Genomic DNA, 18,967 nt, shown 5'->3' with positions numbered 1-18,967 from the left:
CATAGGGGAGCTTTGTCTCTAACACCAACAAATGGACAAACAACGATCACACACACACACACACACACACACACACACACACACTAAAGCAAAGAAGATTTGGCAGGAAAATCTCTACGTGTTTAAATTTCAGGAAATGGTATTTTCACATGGCTGTACTGGTCCGTCATTTTCTGACACCCATCGATAAGCTTTTGATACTGTCAGGTGCTTCGTAGAGTTCTCAGCAAACTAAAAGCTGTGTGAGTCCTGCTGGAGCTTTGCCTTGGGATTCTGTGTGGCCATTTCCTTCTTCCCCCACCTTCCCCCACACATATCGGGCATTCTTCACTCACTCCCAGGAGACCCAGCCGAGGCCTGTGCTGATAAGAGAGCCTTTTCTCCAGCAGCGTGTTCAGGAGGCAGGCCCACATCTCCCTGCCAGGCTTCTGCTTTGTTTCCCTGGTCTGCTCTTCTGCTGATGGGCGAGCCAGACACTGTACACCTGGCAGGTAATGAGCTCTGAGCACCCTGGGTCATCTCTACTTTCCCAGGGTAGCACCTGCTGTTTTTGTTTTCAGACACTGGCAGTTGCTGGACAAGGCCAAAGTCCTGCTAACCTTCAGTTCTCTGACTTCGAAATGGCTCCTGTCGGAAGCCTTGCCAAGGGCACTAGAACATGGGTGTGGCTTAGGACAATTGTGTTCTGTTCTTGCTGCCAGTCCGGTATGGATGTTTGCCCTTGGCATGTCAGAGAGATGACACCTGTGATTTAGAAATTTACATGTGCTCATGCAAAAGAAAGAAGAGAAGGTGGACTTGACCAGAGTGAAATGTTCCAGAGAAGGAAACAATATATTTGATTTTCACTGTGAAACATTCTTAAATTTCAGACTCACGTGATAAATCTAGTCGGATTTCACATTTCAAAAGCAAATGGCAAACCCATAATCCTAGCATTGCTACCAACATTAACCAGAATGAAGGATCTTGAGTTTGCATAGTATCTTCCCTTTGAAATGGACCATAGAGAGTTTTTACGGTTTGAAAGGGAAGTTTCAAATGCTGAATTTCTGAACCAACAGTTAACTATATAACATTCATCAACATAACTTAGGCCTGGATATGTAACTGAATGGTAGGGCACTTGCTTAGCTTTCATGAGGTTGTAGGCTTAATCCCCCATATAGCAATAACAAACAAAAGATAATTTAAAGAAATAAATAATGACAACTTCCATAGGTTAGGGATTTCATTTGAGAGGCAGTGCATGGCTGTGTCTTTAATGACTTCTAACATGCATTTAAAAATTAATAAAGAAGCCAGGTGATGGTGGTACATGCCTTTAATCCCAGCTCTTGGGAGGCAGAGGCAGGCAGATTTCTGAGTTCGAGACCAGCCTGGTCTACAGAGCGAGTTCCAGGATAGCCAGGACTACACAGAGAAACCCTGTCTCAAAAGAAACAAAACAAAAAAAGAAACGTCTATTAGTATATTCATATGACTAGTATCTAATCATGAAAATTCACTTTCTATTTTTTTATTTTATCCTTTTTAAAAAAAAAATGTGAACATTATTATTGTGTGTGAGTGCAGGGCATGGGTTCAGGGGTCAGAGGACAAGCTTTGGGTGTCAGTTCTTTGTCTGTCTCCTGTGGGTTCTGGGAAGCAGAATCCAGTCATTACTCTTGGGTAATGGTCCCTTTTACTGGCTGAGCCATTTCGCCAGCTCCGCCCCCACACCTGCATCCTCATATGTAGATTCTCTTTTGTCAGAAGAATGATCTAGATGGCAAAGTAAAGTACCCATGACTGAATTTTTTCCTCAGTCCATCTTGGGCTGGAACCAAACTAACTGAGGATGTATTTGGTGAATCTCATTAGCTATTTGGTAATCTCAACCCTTTAAAATTTATTTTGGCTTCAGATATAGTTTATATAGTTTGTTTTTTTTAAATCGAGACAGGGCCTTGCTGTGTACTTAGGCTAGTTTTGAGCACAAGTGATCTTCCCGCCTTAGCTTCCTGTGTGGCTGTGCATTTGAGTTTTATCTGGAGCAGAGCTGTGTACGAGCTCTCTCTCAAACCCTGATGCTCTAGAGAAAGGAGTCTGTTCAGAGGAGGGACAATGAAGGGTGTGCTCCCCCCTCTCTCCCTCTGCAGGCAGAAATGGACCTGATGGCCTGGGGTGTGGACTCTGGCGCAGTGGAACAGCATATCAACAGTCACCGGAGCATCCACAACGCCATCGGGGACTACCGCTGGCAGCTGGACAAGATCAAAGCAGATCTGGTACTTCTCATGTTCATCATGGAGTATAGAAGGGTGTATCATTTAGGCAAATTTGTCTGAAACAGAAGACAATTATTATCTTTTCAAGAGACTAGAAACTAAAACAAAACCAACCCCCAAACTCCATTGTCTAAAAGGGAAGTGGAAAGAAATGTATGGGACCTGGAGAAGGAGTTGAGCCAAATGTTAAGCTCACGTAGGATATCACGAGCTTATGGTTTATAAGTAAGTATTTACAGAGGTGGTAGGAAGAAAGCAGAGCATCACCTACCAGAAGAAAATGAGATTAGCATGTAGCTTACATTGCTGGTAAGTTGGTGAGTCCACTCCTAGGTGGAAGTTGTGTCTCATATACCCCTCCTGTGCTGGAAAAAAAAGTCAGACTTTGGGAGAGTGGAGAATGAAGGCACAAGTTGGTAGTCTGATCTCAGTGCATGTTCTCCACCCCAGCTCCGTATGTGAAATCACTAAATGTGATCCTAAGACCAAAGTTTTCATTTTCACTTGGCCCTGCCTCTTCATAATTTAAACCTTATGCTTGTCCACTTGAGTCTGCTCAGCTTTCTCCTTCATGTCTCTAAGATCTAGAGAATCTGAAATTGTATTTCCTTCAGCAAGTTTTTAAGTGACAGAGTATTTACCTTGTGGAGAAGGGACGAGTGGCTAGAGAAACTATCCTGGGAAAGGTCATGGTGGACAAAAGACTTAATAGAGCAATTGCTTCTTTTTACTGAGAGAGCAGAGGCCAGCACCTTAGAAGGAGATGTAGAAGGGGCTACACTTTCTATAGACCAATGAAGGAAACTAAAAAATTCCCTGTGTTTTCTGATCTTCCAGCGTGAGAAGTCAGCAATCTACCAGTTGGAGGAGGAATATGAAAACCTGCTGGTAAGCTCCTTTAGCCTCTGTTAATTCAGTTCAGTTCCTCAAGTGGTAAACGTCTCTGAGGGGACCATACACTGGCTAAGAGTTCAGCAAAGAGCCTGCATATACACTGGTCTCTGTGTACATAGATTATGATTTTGTTGTTGCTGCTGATTTTGTTTTAGAAATGAAGTTTCAAAGGTTGCTTTGTTTCGTTCTCTGAAGGCAGCGCCTAGCACTGTTCTGGTTTCGAGTTAAAATTTCACATCAATGACTCTTGTTAGATGCTCCTAAAGTGAAATTGCAGCCCTTTCAAACAAGCATAAACACAAACAAAATGTTTTCCTCGAATATTTTTACGAATCTGTCATCATCTCCTGACAAATGCTGTGTCAGTTGGTTGATCCCAGAGCAGAGATTTCCACTCTTCTGTCTGTTCGGCTCATCTTATTTTCATCTTTCCCATATTTCCTTGCTAGCTGCAGTGTTTTTTTCAGATAGTGTGGCTCCTGGTAACACGATGCTCTTCCAGTTGGGATGGGCATAAGACTGGAACTTTACATTTGTGGGGGCAAAGGCTGACTTACCTAAGAGAGAAAACTTGATTTATCTAGGAGTCTAGTTCCCCCTAATTATCTAAAACTATTAAACCCAAAAATCATTATCTTTTAATTTTTTAAATTTATTACAGTTGGTGTGTACATGTGTGTATAGATGTAAGGATGCATAGGTTATAGTGGATGTGGTGGTCAGAAGACAACTTTGTAGAGTCAGTTCTCTGCATGGGTACTGGAAATTGAACTCAGGTCGTCAGGCTTGTCCAGAAAATGTTTTACATGGGCCATCTGGCTGGCTTCAAATCATTGTCTGAGTCAAGACTCTCCAGAGGCTGGAGATATAGCTCAAAAGCAGAGTGGTTCTCCAGCATGAGGGAGGCCCTGAGTTTCCCCAGCACTGGAGAAAAGCTGAGAATGGCTGTTTGGAATGATCGAATCTGAGATAGCCATGGTCCCACAGGCATCCCCAATTTGAACAGGGCCTCTCTCCTATACCAGGTGAATGCAGCAGGTGAAGAGGTTTTTTTTTTTCCTAGCCTCAAATGATCTGCAGAGAATGCTGTGTCATTATACTGTCGTTATCCTAATGCTGCTCAACCTTGTCTGCAGAAAGCCTCCTTCGAGAGGATGGACCACCTGCGCCAGCTGCAGAACATCATCCAGGCCACCTCTCGCGAGATCATGTGGATCAATGACTGCGAGGAGGAGGAGCTGCTGTATGACTGGAGCGACAAGAACACAAACATCGCTCAGAAGCAGGAGGCCTTCTCTGTAAGATGCCCTACCTTGTGTGTGGGGGGGTGGGAGTGGGGGGGTGTGGAGGGCGGGTTTAAATAATTTGATCAGCCACTTGTAAGTGGGTACACTGTTCAGGGATGTAAGATTTATTTAGTTTTATTTTATGTGTTTGGGTGTTTTGCCTGCATGTGTATCTATGTACCATGTGCATGCAGTACCCACAGTTGCCAAAAGAGGGCATCAGATTCCCAGGAACTGGACCTTGTTAGCTGCCGAGTGGGCACAGGGAATCAAACCCAGGTCTCCTGGAAGAGCAGTCAGTGTTCTTGATCACTAGGCATCTCTCCAGTCTCTCCCCCTTTATTTTTAAAGAAGTAGGGATTCCCTCTGTTGGTCAGAAAGGCTACTACATTTTGGAACTCAATCACCAAGTAGATGGGACTATGGGGATGTGCCATGGCTGGCTAACCATCCCTCACACCCAAGTTCATCATTTAATACCCACCGAGACAGTGTGATTCAGGGGTAGTGTGGAGATTAGTCTATCCAGCAACCCTAGAGTGGATGGGGCTGTACAACAGTGGACCAAAACCTGAAATGTGGAATCAAAACGTGTTATGTATTGAGTACCTGTAATTTGTAAATCCGAAATCCAGAATGCTCTCTCTGAAACTTTTTGAGTGCCACCATGATGCTGTAAGTAGAATATTCCACACCCAACTTCAGGTGACAGGTGGCAGTCAAAATCCAGGAGCCCCCAACATGCTATATAAAATTACCTTCAGGCTATTGGTAGAAAACAAAAATGAGTTTTATCTTTAGGCTCAGGTCCTGTCTCCAAAATCTCTCTCTATATATTCAAATATCTTGAAACACTTATTGTCCCAAGCATTTGGAGTTATGGATGTTCAACATGTATTCGTGGCAATGCTATTAATTACCTGCATGGTCTGGGTCGGGTCATACTCCCAGTCTTGTCTCAGCCCCTTACTAACCTTGGTTTCCCGAGTGGCTATGGTTCTTGAGGACTATGTGGCATGAGTCCTCAGCATCCGTTGTTCCCAAAAATGCAGTTTTGTATGTGGCCACCTTTCAGTGGTGTAACAGAAATCTAACTGTGACTTGCTGTAAGGATTTGGTCCTTTCCTTTCACAGATACGTATGAGTCAACTGGAGGTCAAAGAAAAGGAACTCAACAAGCTTAAACAAGAAAGTGACCAGCTTGTCCTCAACCAGCATCCAGCCTCTGACAAAATTGAGGTAGGTGTCCTGGGACTTACGTTCTCATTGGGGAGAAAATATTTCATAAAAGACATCTTTGTGGCTGAATAATTCTTCTCTAATATGAAGCCGTGCCAACTTTATTTTCTGTTTTAGAATCAGCACCCTAGACTAGGATTTGGTTTTTGTTTTTTCCTGGAAAATCCAGAAATATTTTAGAGCCTACTAGATGATCTCTGTCACAGTTACTTAATTTTGTTGTTGTGTCACAAAAGCAGCTATGGACACTGTGTAAATGAACAACCATAGTGATGTTTCAATAAAGCTTTATTTATAAATAAAAGCAGTGGGCCAGATGTAGCCCTTGGTCAGTATTTGTTGTCTTTTGCTGGAGACTGCTATCTGTGAGCCAGACTCTGTGCTGAAGAAGATGATGGTTCGCACTTCCCCATGATCTAGCTCCTGTCTCAGAATAGGCTTGGAGTTCCAAAGGGAATCGCATACTGTACCATGTCTGTTCTGATTGGTCAGAAAATACTCAATTAAGGCGAGGCCTATTTTGACTGGTGTCCCTTTGATAGTAGCCGTTTATAAGAACTGTTTACACCAAGAAATCTCAGGTGTGATATTCTGTCTCCAATCATTAGACATTGGGTGGAAAAAAAAAAAAAAAGAGGCATCTTTTTCATCTGGCTCACGGGTCTGTGCAGGAGGCACCCTTCTGTGCCTCTGAGTGGGCATGAGGCAGCCGACATCTTGACGTTTTCTTGTTTCAGGCCTATATGGACACTCTTCAGACACAGTGGAGTTGGATTCTGCAGATCACCAAGTGCATTGATGTCCATCTCAAAGAAAATGCTGCCTACTTTCAGGTTTTTAGACATATCTTTTTAAAAAAAAAAATCTATATTCGATTGTGTGTGTGTGTGTGTGTGTGTGTGTATGTGTGCACATGCGCACACATGCGCGCGTGTGTCATACCTGCTTGCCACAATGTGGAGGTTAGAGGACAGCCTGCTTGAGTTGGCTCTCTTCTTCTACCATGTGGGTCCTAGTGATTGTCAGGTATGGCAGTAGGCGTCATTACCCACCGAACCATCTTGTCAGCTGTGTCAGATATTTTAGAGTGGCCATGGAGCCAGGAGACAAATGTTGATAACCGTGATGATGTCTGGTTCCAGCCCCTCTGGAATTACCACATAATTGTATGATTTTAGAACAAGCCACAACTCCAGGCTTCAGTTTCTCATGTACAAAATAAGGAGCTCAGACCCCAGGGTGACCTCCAGGGAACTTTTCCTAGTCTGAACTAATACACCACGTGCATGCATTGTGTGGCTGAGGTGTTTATGAGCACATGTGCTGCGCAGGTATGGGACTAATGGGGTCACGTGCTTTGCAATGTCTATGCTGTACTGCCTTGAGTGTGCTTTTGAAGTAAGGAAGCAATCTTGAAGATAATGTGTAAATCCTACTAGCTGTCCTTCGTAGAGAAGAAGAGAGATTTGTAATGTAGTCACTCGCCCTGCTACCAAGTCGGTGACTGTTCTCTGCTTGAATATTTTCCTTTAGCCACTTAGCCGAGGCTTTCGTGGGGGTGACGACGGTTCTTGAAACGAAACTACTAAATGATCATGTGGGTTAGATTTCCCCCAGTGTTAGCGAAATCACCCAGGATAATTAAACTTATACAGAGAAAACTTGTTCATTTGAATGACAGTTTTAGCTTGTCCAGTCTGTGGCCCATGGTCCCCATCATTTTAGTTGGTGAAGAGGTAGTGCCACATGGTGGGGAGTGTGGGATGGAGCAGAACTGCCAGAGAGCAAGGGGAGGAAGATGAGGTGGCTAGGGTCCCATGCTTCTCTCTGAGGGTACACCCCAATGATCAGACCACCCTTGATGCCCCTTCTGTAGATTTCATTGTCCCCATTAGCGCCACCCCAGGAACCTAGACTTTCGCACACAAGCCTTTGGGTGACATTCAAGATTCAAACCCTGGCATTTTCCCTGGCATTCCTTTTCATTGATGAGGATTTATTGTCATCTTGAACAGTTTTTTGAAGAGGCCCAGTCAACTGAAGCCTACCTGAAGGGCCTGCAGGACTCCATCAGAAAGAAATACCCCTGCGACAAGAACATGCCCCTCCAGCACCTACTGGAGCAGATCAAAGAGCTGGAGGTACCGTGCCAACTCAGACCCTCAGCAACTGTACCTGGGGTGGGGTGGGGGTAGGGGTGTTGATGTACTCTAGACACAAGACAGGCTGTGAGGGAGTACAGCCCACACAGAGCCCACACCTAAATTTCGTCACCTTTCAGTGGCATCTCTGTGTGCCCAGCTACTGTTGGGAAGGGCTTTTGCTTCAGTATCTCAGCCATTTACTGGAAACAAGAGCGGAGAGAACACTGTGACTTAACTTGACAAGACCCTTGGGAAAACACACCTCACATTTTATCCATAAGGCTCTTTCATGGAGATAGCCTTTCCTGCTCAATTAATTCAAAGGGCTCACTATGGAAGGCTACGTTACCTCGTGATGTATTTCTGGCTTATTATCACTGATGGAACTGTAGCAATATTTAACTTTGATGTTGTGGCAGCTTCTTTAAGAGGTCTCTAAAGCTCAGAGGGCACTTGTGTTAAAGGCAGACTGTGTTTGCAATTGCAGAAAGAACGGGAGAAGATCCTGGAGTACAAGCGTCAGGTGCAGAACTTGGTAAACAAGTCCAAGAAGATCGTGCAGCTGAAACCTCGGAACCCAGACTACAGGAGCAACAAGCCCATTATTCTCAGGGCTCTCTGCGACTACAAACAAGACCAGGTATGTGTTCCGAGTTCCGAGGCAGAGCAAACCCTTCCCTTTCTTTACATCAGTGTCTATCAGTCAAGAGGGCAAAACTAATCTTGGTTTCAATAAATACCATAGTCGTGTCTTTTCTAAATGAAGCAATAACCTGTTGAACCAAAGCAGTAACCATGAGTTGAGTCACTGGGAAGAGTCAGGAATTAATTAGGACAATAGCTGCTACCTTTGGGTGCTGGGGAAGGAAGGCAAAGCTTTGTGCTATCCAGAACACAGACTAACTCTGGATCCACCCCTCACCTAGACAATGGTTACCTTGAAGGTTTAAAACCTTTCAAGGTTGACTTTTTCCTTCTTGTGGTACCTAAATCTTACTTATTTTCAATCACCCTGTTGTTAAGTTTCAGACAAGAGAAGTTAAGAAGTTAAGTTTCATAAATGAGAAATGGCACTGTCATAGCTCCTGGAAAGTGAGTCTCCTGCAGAAGTTTTGGCAGATCTGGATCATGTTAATCCTGTAGGCTCTGTGGGAAGTTTTATACAGGTTTATAGAGAGACGGGTTAGTTTCTGTTCTTATCTGTGACTCCTCCAGTCTGCTTTCTTACAATAAACTTCTGAAGGATCTAAGAGACAAAATGTGTTTACCTAGTTAGAAGAGCTTTATGAAACGGGGTGCAATCCCACCTCAATAAAGGGGTCCAGGGGATGTTCTACCCTGTGGAATGTTCTAAGAACTTGTGTGGGAAGAAAGAAGTAAGTTAGATTGAATGTGGTGGCCCATGCCTGTAATCCTAGAACCTGGAAGGCACAGACAAAATTCCCTTACATAGAAACGCAGCCCAGGGCGGGGAGTGAGATCTTGTTTCAAGGAACAACCCCAACCAAACAACAACACAAACAAATAAACAAACAAACAAACAACAACAAAAACAGTAACTGAACTGGAGAGATGGCTCAGTGGTTAAGAGCACTGACTGCTCTCCCAGAAGTCCTGAGTTCAATTCCCAGCAACCACACGGTGGCTCATAACCATCTGTAATGGGATCTGATGCCCTCTTCTGGTGTGTCTGAAGAGAGCAATGGTGTACTCATATACATAAAATAAATGAATAAATCTTAAAAAAAAAAAAAAAAGAATAACAACAAACAAAACAGAAAAGGAAGAAAGTAAGGAAAGGAAAGAAAAAAAGAAAGACGATTGGATTGAAATATGAGGTGAAATTTTATGTTCAGATAGACAGTTGCCTTAGTACGCAGGTTGGGTTTTGGGTTTTTTTTTTTTGTTTGTTTGTTTTGTTTTTTTGTTATTAGTTTACGTTCTCTTCTTCTGTGGTGCGAGAGATGGGGCTAAGAAAGCACTTTGTCACTAAGCTGCACCTCTAGCCCTTCAGTAGCCATATTAAGAAGCCGTATATATATGGCCAGGTGTCGTGGCACATACCTTTATTCTTCACATTCAGAAGGATCTCTGAGTTCCAGATCATCGTGGTCTACAGAGTGAGCTTTAGGCCATCCCATCCAGGCTACACAGTGCAATCCCACCTCAATAAAGGGGTCCAGGGGCTGGAATTAATTATTTGAATTTTTTTTTTAATGTATTGACCACTGAACCTAGGGTCTCACACATGGCTGGCAGTCACAGTACCACTGAGCTGTATGTCTAGGCCTTTTTTTTTTTTTTTTTTTTTTTTTTTGTATTTATTATGTTGAGATACGATCTTCCTAAATTGACCAGGTTACCCTTAATCTTGCTCATATCCCAGGCAGTCTTTGAACGTGTAACCCTCCTGCCAGTGCCTCATGAGTAGCTGGGACTGCAGGCCTGAGCCACGAAGCTAGGTGGAAGTTCACATAGAAGGTTACTTTTTTTTTTTTTTTTTCTTCTTCTTCTTCTTCTTCTTCTTCTTCTTCTTCTTCTTCTTCTTCTTCTTCTTCTTCTTCTTCTTCTTCTTCTTCTTCTTCTTCTTTTAACAGACTGATGTCTATTTAAGAGCAAATATGACCGAGACAAATGATTCCCCTATATTAAAGTCTAATATACAAAGCATAAGTTCAAAACAGGAAGAAAATATGATGAAGGTTTGCCTGTGGCTGAGACTTTCTCACACTCCTGGGCGATCTTCAGAGTCTCTCACTCACTTAGGATGCAGCTGACTTTGCCGATCCCCTTTTTGGTTCACATGTATTATTTACACACAGGTCTTGCTTGGGAGTGTCGTGATTGTCTCCATTTGATGGGGGAAGCATAGGAGGACAGACAGTTCACATGTTTTCACTTTCATCCCCGTTTCTTTGGCAGAAAATTGTACACAAAGGGGATGAGTGTATCCTGAAGGACAACAATGAACGCAGCAAGTGGTACGTGACTGGCCCTGGAGGCGTCGACATGCTCGTCCCTTCCGTGGGCCTGATCATCCCGCCCCCAAACCCACTGGCTGTGGACCTTTCGTGCAAGTAAGTTCTGAAGTTCCTAGCAGCCCTGACTCTGAGTGGTGGGGCAGGAGGGATGGGGCCTGAGCAAACGGCTCACAGCAGTGTTTTCTCACTGTAACCACCCCCAGAAAAGCCACTTCATGTAGTCACAAGTTTATGTTGAAGATTTTATCATGGATAAAAGAGAACATCTAACCATATCAGAGAGCCAGGGGCAAGCATGAGTGACACTTGCCATACCTTTGAAGCTTCTGGTTTTTGTTTTTGTTTGTTTGTTTTTGTTTTGTTTTTAAAGCAAATCAGTTATTTCAAAAGTAGTCATCAATATGACATGCCCCAGGTAGGACAGCAGGTAGAACACGCATTTTATGGGCTGTCCACAACAGATTCTTTCACATGCTTTAGACTGGAATTCTTAAGCCTCACACTGAGTGAGAAGTGTTGGGAAATGCCCTGCCTTCCTTTCCTGCCCAGAGTTCAGGAATTGTCAGCGTTTAAACTCTATGCGAATCAAAATGCTGCTAACCATCAATACAACGAAGAATCAGATAGCCTATCTCAACCAGGATGATTTGAATGATCTATATAACTATAGATAAAGTCGAGAGTATACTTCTGGGAAGTGGGTTAGTCTGAATCTATTGACATGTTGACAGTTTTGAAAATTACACAATCACTCTGTAAAGTTTGGTTTAGACTTATGGGCAGTTAGTTGTGCAAACCCGTCTAGATTTTCTGTTTGGACTGGAATGTTTTCCCTTTCTTGCTTCCAGGATTGAGCAGTACTATGAAGCCATCTTGGCTCTGTGGAACCAGCTCTACATCAACATGAAGAGCCTGGTGTCTTGGCACTACTGCATGATTGACATTGAGAAGATCAGAGCCATGACTATTGCCAAGGTATGTCTCCGGGGCTGCCTAAAGGGCCACGTGGTCCAGTGCAACTGTTCACTGAACAGATGAAGATCTTGTGTCCCACCATGTGAGGCCTCTTAGCCTTTCACAGGACTGGTCTGTCCACTACTGCACAGAAAGGGTTGGGGCTCGGGATAGAAAGCATGCATGAAGCCTTGGGTTCTTCTGCTAGCACTACAAAACAAGGTGGAATCAGCACATGGCTGGTTTGGAGACAAATAGACATACCCCCTGAAGGGACCTGACAAGCCAAAAATACTTATGGAAAAGACAGTGTGGGCCCCCATCCCCTTAGAGATAATGGGAATGAGGTCATACATATCCACTGGAACAAGGCAGAAGGGGAAGTCAAGAGGAATTCTTGGAAGAAGTCTGAAAACATCCCTCTAAGTCAGAGGTCCTTAAGGTGTGGTTGGCAGAGCCTTGGGTTGAATAGTCCTTTAGCGAAGTGATAAACGAAGTGAAGGAGGCAGGATGGGAAGTTTTTGGGCCCTTGAGTCCTTTATCTTTTTAGAATGGCTAGGCTGCATTTGCTCTATTTTACAGTTGAGTTTCTTCATACTATTGTGTTTGAAGAAAAATATCCTGTGAAGGAAAAAGCCACTGGCCGGCTACTGCTGTGCTTCTTGGCAACACCTATGAAGCCCCCAAGACCTTTTATATCTTAGCCTATGATGAGGGTTGCCCTGCCCACTCTGCCTTGCATGGGGGTACGGGGGCATTCATGTCTCTCAACTCACCGTGCCTGATTTGCTTCTAGCTGAAAACGATGAGACAGGAAGATTACATGAAGACCATTGAAGACCTTGAGCTCCATTACCAAGATTTCATCAAAAACAGCCAAGGCTCGGAGATGTTTGGAGACGATGACAAACGGAGGATGCAGTCTCAGTTCACTGATGCCCAGAAACATTACCAGACCCTGGTCATTCAGCTTCCTGGCCACCCCCAGCACCAGACAGGTCAGCCCGGGGAGCATCTGTTTTCTTAGCATCAGCCAGATAGGTAGTTTGAAAAGGAAAGCCACCTGTGTAAAACTGTTCCTTTGAAAGACACGTAGTATGCTATGTGTTGACATAACAAAATACCTGAAACTGGATAATTTGTAAAGAAAAGATGCTTATTTAATGGGTGGGAAACAGTATGGGGCCTGGTGAGTGACCCATGGCTTTGTCATAATTCAACAGAGAAGCAGAAGTGGGTACGGTGGCATGTAGAAAGGATGGGATGCCTTTAGAAGGAATCACTCTATTGAGGTCTGAATAGTGCCAGGGATTTAACCATCTCCCAGGAGATGGACAGTCATCCTTGCTGAGGGTGGTTCCTTCATAATCTAATCATCCACTAGGCCTACCTCTTAAAGGACCTGCTGCGTCAGGACTTTTATATTAGGGACCAGTCTTCTGGCACAGGAATCCTTGAGGGACAATATGCCTTATCTACTACATAGCGGATATATAAAACAATTTGTATACTGGAGTTCTAGAATCAAGTCACAGGGAGTAGGCATACTTTCATGCAGTTTAAGTTTCAAGCACCTTGTCAGCTTGGCAGCCTTTCATACTTATGGTCCTAACTTATTTTTACAGTCACCAAAACTGAAATCACTCACCTGGGTACCTGCCAAGATGTCAACCACAATAAAGTGATTGAAACCAACAGAGAAAATGACAAACAGGAGACATGGCTGCTGATGGAACTGCAGAAGATCCGCAGGCAGATGGAGCATTGTGAGGCCAGGATGACGCTTAAAAATCTCCTGCTCACAGACCAAGGCTCCACACACCACATCACCGTGAAAATCAATGAGCTCAAGGTAGGAGCTGCTAACACTAATCTCCTGATCCCACAGGTCCTTATGTCTATCTGTAAATGAAGAAAACCACCCCATGGTGTACATGGTGTACAAGCAAGTTTATAGGCAAGTGTATTTTCTATTGCTACACTAAAGATGTTTTTAAGGTTAAAAGCTAATCTTAAGAAGCACGTATAATATATATGCGTATATTATATATGCTTAGCATAGTATATTTACACTATGGAAGATATATTTATTTTAAATTTATGGCAAAGTCAGGGAGGTATACGCACACGAGTATAGGTTCTCACAGAAGTCAGAAGAAGGTGTCAGATCCCCTATAGCTGACATTATAGGCAGGTGCTGGGAACCCAACTTAGGTCTTCTGCAAGAGCAGTGCAGGCTACTAACCACTGAGCTTCTCCAACCCAACATGGACTATTATCCAGTTTTTAAAAAAGAAAGAAAAATTGAGAATTATGTGAATCTGGAGGATTTTAGGCTGAATGAAATGGACCAAGGGCAGAAAGACAGACAGTATGCCATCTCACTCACATGTACAATGTAATAAGGAGTCAAATGCCTAGTGATGACTAGGGGTGGGCCAGGGAGGAAGTGTGGAGATGTAGGTCAAAGGGTACACGTTTGCAGTAAGATGAATCTGAGATCTGGTATGCGGCAGGGGACTGCAGGTAATAATGTATTTATTGAAATTTTCTGAGAGAGTAGATTTTAGGTGCTCTTACCATATGCATGTATACAAGCAATGCGGTAGGTACCTGGCAGGAAACAGTAACCTTTGCTATCCAGAGCAGAACAGCATGCTGCATACCTTAAATCATGTGTGTCCCCCCTCCTTTCTTGACAGAGCGTACAGAACGACTCACAAGCCCTGGCCGAGGTTCTCAATCAGCTTAAAGACATGCTTGCCAACTTCCGAGGGTCTGAAAAATACTGCTATCTGCAGAATGAGATATTTGGACTATTTCAGAAGCTGGAGAATATCAACGGGGTCACAGATGGCTACTTAAACAGGTGTGCACCGCTAATACCGCTCAGGAATAGTTGGCACTTTCAAATTTCCGTTTGTTTTTCCTTTGGTGTGTGGGTTAGAGCCGAGGGTGACTGCTCTCTCAACGGACCACATCGTCAACCCTGTCAAGCTTCATTCTTGCCTGATTTCATTCATTATTGTGGGGCAGAAGTCTGTGAAAGGATAGCTTGGTTTCTGGCTGAAAACCTATTGTCGTCCCATTAGGGTCCGGGGTTCGAGGCCTGTGCTCGACCAGGAACCAAGCTATCCTGAAACACGTCTGCCTCACACATTATGTGTTATTGGCCTATTGGAGCTTGTTACTTAAAGACACCCACCCTCTTCTCAACTGCTTTTACATCACCCCGTTTCCCAAAAGTGACTGAAAGCCAATAGTAGCCATCTATCACGTCACTGGAAACTTTAGTGACATCTTTTGCTCTTTGCAGCCTGTGCTCTGTGAGAGCCCTTCTCCAGGCTATTCTGCAAACGGAAGACATGCTGAAGGTCTATGAAGCGAGGCTGACAGAGGAGGAAACTGTCTGTCTGGACCTGGATAAAGTGGAGGCTTACCGCTGCGGGCTGAAGGTAACGTAAAGGGTTGGAACTATAGCCTGGTCCCTTGGAAGTGATGGAGAGCTTGGCCCGCTGCTACAAAGTCTTACTAAGTTTTCATGAGTGTTTAGTTTTTAGGATTATATGTTTAGGAAAAGCTAAACCTATAATACACTGGATAGAGCCCATATACACTGTAACTAGTTTCTTCTAGTACATCAGTGTCATACATTTATGTGATCTACTTGATATGATTGGTGAGTTGGTAATGACATATTAGTATAGGCTAATGTCCATGCCTTTGTTTTAAAGGGAGGCTCTCATGTAGGTCACATAGGTCTCAAAAGCACTATATAGCCGAGGCTAGCCTAGAACTGCAGCTCCTCTTGCCTCAACCTCCTGGCCCTGGGATTACTGGGGTGCACTACCCATGCTTTACCCAGACATGCAACTGGTTTTCATGGGGTTTGGGTCCTTTTTGCCTTTACTGTCCACACATGGCTAATGTCTATCATTGACAGGAAACTATGTTTTCCTGTGCCTGTTAGCAGGAACAGGATGGAAGTGATTTGTAGTGGGAATTGTTGGTGGAGTCCTGAGTTGGAATGATTTCTTCACCTCAGGGCCTCTCAGCCATGTGTGGTAGATTATGCCTGTAATCCCAATACTTGAGAGGCAGAGGCAGGGGGATTGCTATCTTTGAGATACTGAGGATCAGATCCAGAGCCTTGTGACCATTAAGTTTCTCCAACACTGAGCTATATCTCCAGGCCTTCCTCTTTTAAAGTCAATGATACAAGCCAGTAGGTAGCTCAGTGGTGAGAATGCTACTTTGCCTCAGCACCAGAAGTAGATAAATAAGTTATAAATAGTGACTCGGGGGTGGCATACAGTGGTGGAGGAGGAGATTAACTTGTATGCACTTTTCCCGCTTTAACTTGCAGAAAATCAAAAATGACTTGAACTTGAAAAAGTCGCTTCTGGCCACCATGAAGACGGAGCTGCAGAAGGCACAGCAGATCCACTCCCAGTCCTCACAGCAGTACCCACTCTATGACCTGGACCTGGGCAAATTCACTGAGAAAGTGACACAGTTGACGGATCGCTGGCAAAAGATAGATAAACAGATAGACTTCAGGTGTGTCGGCCTCCTTCCTCATGCTCCTCCCATTCAGTGGTTCAGATCCCACCAGTGCTGGCGCTGTCAGAAAGCAGGGCCTGTACTTGGCTAGCCTGCTTTCTGCTGTTAGTTTTGACTATTGCGAACATTTTATACAAACACACTTATGCAGGGTGTAGACTTTTGTGAGTGGCTTCGACACAGTGTGTAGCTTCCAGGTGTCCTGTCTGTTGTGGCATGCTTCGTGCATCTGGTTTATTTAATCTTAGTCATTTATTTTTGTGGTAGTAAGGATTGAACCTGTGACTTTCTCCATGCTAAACAAGTGCACTGCCTTCGAGCTACTCCCCAAAGCCCCTGGTTTTTGGTTTGTTTGTTTGTTTGTCTTTGTTTTTTTGAAATTGGGTCACTGGGTCATGCTCAGGCTGTTTTGGAACTTGAGCTTCTGCTGCCTCAGCCTCCTAAGTACCAGGATTGTCGGCATGTGCCATCACATCTAGTATTTTTTTTCATCTGTCTTAAAAAAATTAAATTAAATTTCCGTCAGATGAATTTTGTCTATCTTTTAGGTTTTTATGGAGGAAGCAGTAAGCTAAGACCTCCTGTAACCCTGGCTGTCTTCCAGTGCCCCATGCAGTCAAGATTGGCCTTAAACTTTTCATCTTCCGGCCTCTACCTCCCAAGTTCTGCCACATGCAGCTCTTTTATCTCTCTTTATGGCTGGCAACTATTCCTTTGTTTGGAATTGTATCACAGTTGATGGATATTTGGGTTTTAGTTTTGGGATATGATGAAAAAAATGCTATGATAAATATTTACATATTAAGATTTTGTGTTTGCAGGATTTCAGTTCCTTTAGATAGACCCCCAAGGAGAATTGCAGGCTGACTTAATGTGTTATGTGTTTTAATATGTAATAAGAGTGTCTTAATAACCTTATACATTTTTTCCCGTAGACTGTGGGACCTGGAGAAACAAATCAAACAACTGAGGAACTATCGGGACAACTATCAGAGCTTCTGCAAGTGGCTCTACGATGCCAAACGCCGCCAGGACTCTTTAGAGTCCATGAAGTTTGGAGATTCCAACACAGTCATGCGGTTTTTGAATGAGCAGAAGGTATAGCCACACGCATCACTCCAACGCCCTATTGAAATTAACTGGGTTTAAGCTGTGTTTGTTCCTGGTTTGAAATGATGAATATTTCATATTATGAATCCACCTTGTGAATGTTTAAGGAGTGCACAGAGGAGGAGCGACTGGAATGTTTACAAAGAACTACGACTGGAGAATAGTGATAATGGGGGTTGTTTTTGCATTATAGTAAAGAAGCATTAGAGCTGAGAGTAAGTGCATGCATTGCCTGTAATTTTAGGAGCTGGGGTTGGGGGCAGGGATAGGAGATCCTTGAGTTCAAGGCCAGCCTTGACCCTATCTCAAAAAGAAAAATAAAAGAAGAGATGGGCTTATACAGTAGTGCTGATCGAAAGTCTCCTCTTAGTAGTGATAACTTGGAGGCTTACTTCTGTCTCAATGGAGGAAAGTTCTCCTCCTCTCAAGCCATTACTGAGCGTGAGTCCATATAATAATAGACTGAAGGGGAAAAATAACCACTGTAAAGGTGAAGTAACACTTACATTTGTATCCTTTAATATTTGAAATATTTTATTCTGTATAGAACCTGCACAATGAAATATCTGGCAAACGTGATAAATCAGAAGAAGTACATAAAATCGCTGAACTTTGCGCAAACTCGATTAAGGTATATTGGTTTCATTAAGAATGTTGGCACACTATGGGAGGGTATAGAATCTAAATTCACTGTATTCATCTATGGAAATACCAAAGATTTTTTTTTTTTTTAAAAGGATGGTTGGTGATGGTTGGCCAGATGGCTGGCTCGTTTAGGTGAGGGTGCTGATTACTGAGTCTGACAACCTGAGTTTGATCCCCAGAACACAAGTGTTAGGAGAACACTGACTTTTGCAAGTTGTCCTCTGACCTCCACATGTATACACTCAAAAGGAATATTTTAAAGATATAAAAGAATGTTGGTATTTTATCAAGAATATTATTAACTACATTATTTGTTGTTTTGTTTTAAAGACTATAAACTTATTAAGGGTAGTGATCATCTATGCTCTGTCCTGAAGAACCTGTTTAAGTTCATTAAGTCATTATTCATTGAGTTCAGGCTAGAGAGATAGCTCAACCATTCAAGGCTCACGCTTCTTTTGTAAAAATAATTTATATTTATCTTATATGCATTGGTGTTCTGCCTGCATGTGTAACTATGTGAGAGTATCAGATCCCTTGGAAGTGCAGTTACAGACAGTTGTGAGCTGCCATGTGGGTGCTGGGAATTGAACCAGGCTCCTTTGGAAGAACAGCCAGTGCTCTTAACTGCTAAGCCATTTCTCCATCCCCAGGGTTTACACTTCTAAATGGCAAGAGTTTGGATCTCATTTACTTCAATTTATTACACTTTGAAAATATCCCTGTGGAAAGGGCTAGTCTTTATTCATTAGGTTTGCACTCTGTGCAAAAGTGAACATATTTCATTTATTAACAATATTAACTGATTATTGTTAAGGGCCTTTGTGAGATATTTTTCCAAGTAATTTGATGATGTAAACCTGTGGAATAATAACTGCTAA

The 18,967-nt window shown here is 43.3% G+C and overlaps 1 protein-coding gene across 2 annotated transcripts in view; it reads left to right on the top strand.

The window, feature by feature from the left end:
• Dsp (desmoplakin) overlaps positions 1-18,967 on the top strand; it is a 47,069-nt gene that overhangs the window by 18,965 nt on the left and 9,137 nt on the right. For both annotated transcript variants that reach the window (XM_034509956.2, XM_034509958.2), the window contains exons 5-20: positions 2,142-2,270; positions 3,108-3,158; positions 4,301-4,462; positions 5,585-5,689; positions 6,427-6,522; positions 7,705-7,830; positions 8,321-8,473; positions 10,756-10,910; positions 11,663-11,789; positions 12,565-12,766; positions 13,394-13,620; positions 14,471-14,637; positions 15,085-15,223; positions 16,135-16,328; positions 17,267-17,429; positions 17,989-18,072. In XM_034509956.2, coding sequence (XP_034365847.1) covers positions 2,142-2,270; positions 3,108-3,158; positions 4,301-4,462; positions 5,585-5,689; positions 6,427-6,522; positions 7,705-7,830; positions 8,321-8,473; positions 10,756-10,910; positions 11,663-11,789; positions 12,565-12,766; positions 13,394-13,620; positions 14,471-14,637; positions 15,085-15,223; positions 16,135-16,328; positions 17,267-17,429; positions 17,989-18,072 — 2,280 coding nt within the window. The remainder of the gene's footprint in view (positions 1-2,141; positions 2,271-3,107; positions 3,159-4,300; positions 4,463-5,584; positions 5,690-6,426; positions 6,523-7,704; positions 7,831-8,320; positions 8,474-10,755; positions 10,911-11,662; positions 11,790-12,564; positions 12,767-13,393; positions 13,621-14,470; positions 14,638-15,084; positions 15,224-16,134; positions 16,329-17,266; positions 17,430-17,988; positions 18,073-18,967) is intronic.

Source organism: Arvicanthis niloticus, chromosome 8 (genome assembly GCF_011762505.2).
Source record: "Arvicanthis niloticus isolate mArvNil1 chromosome 8, mArvNil1.pat.X, whole genome shotgun sequence".
Taxonomy (NCBI): Eukaryota; Metazoa; Chordata; class Mammalia; order Rodentia; family Muridae; genus Arvicanthis; species Arvicanthis niloticus.
The sequence above is the reverse complement of the archived record's forward strand: the minus strand, read 5'-3'. Positions and strand labels throughout refer to the sequence as shown.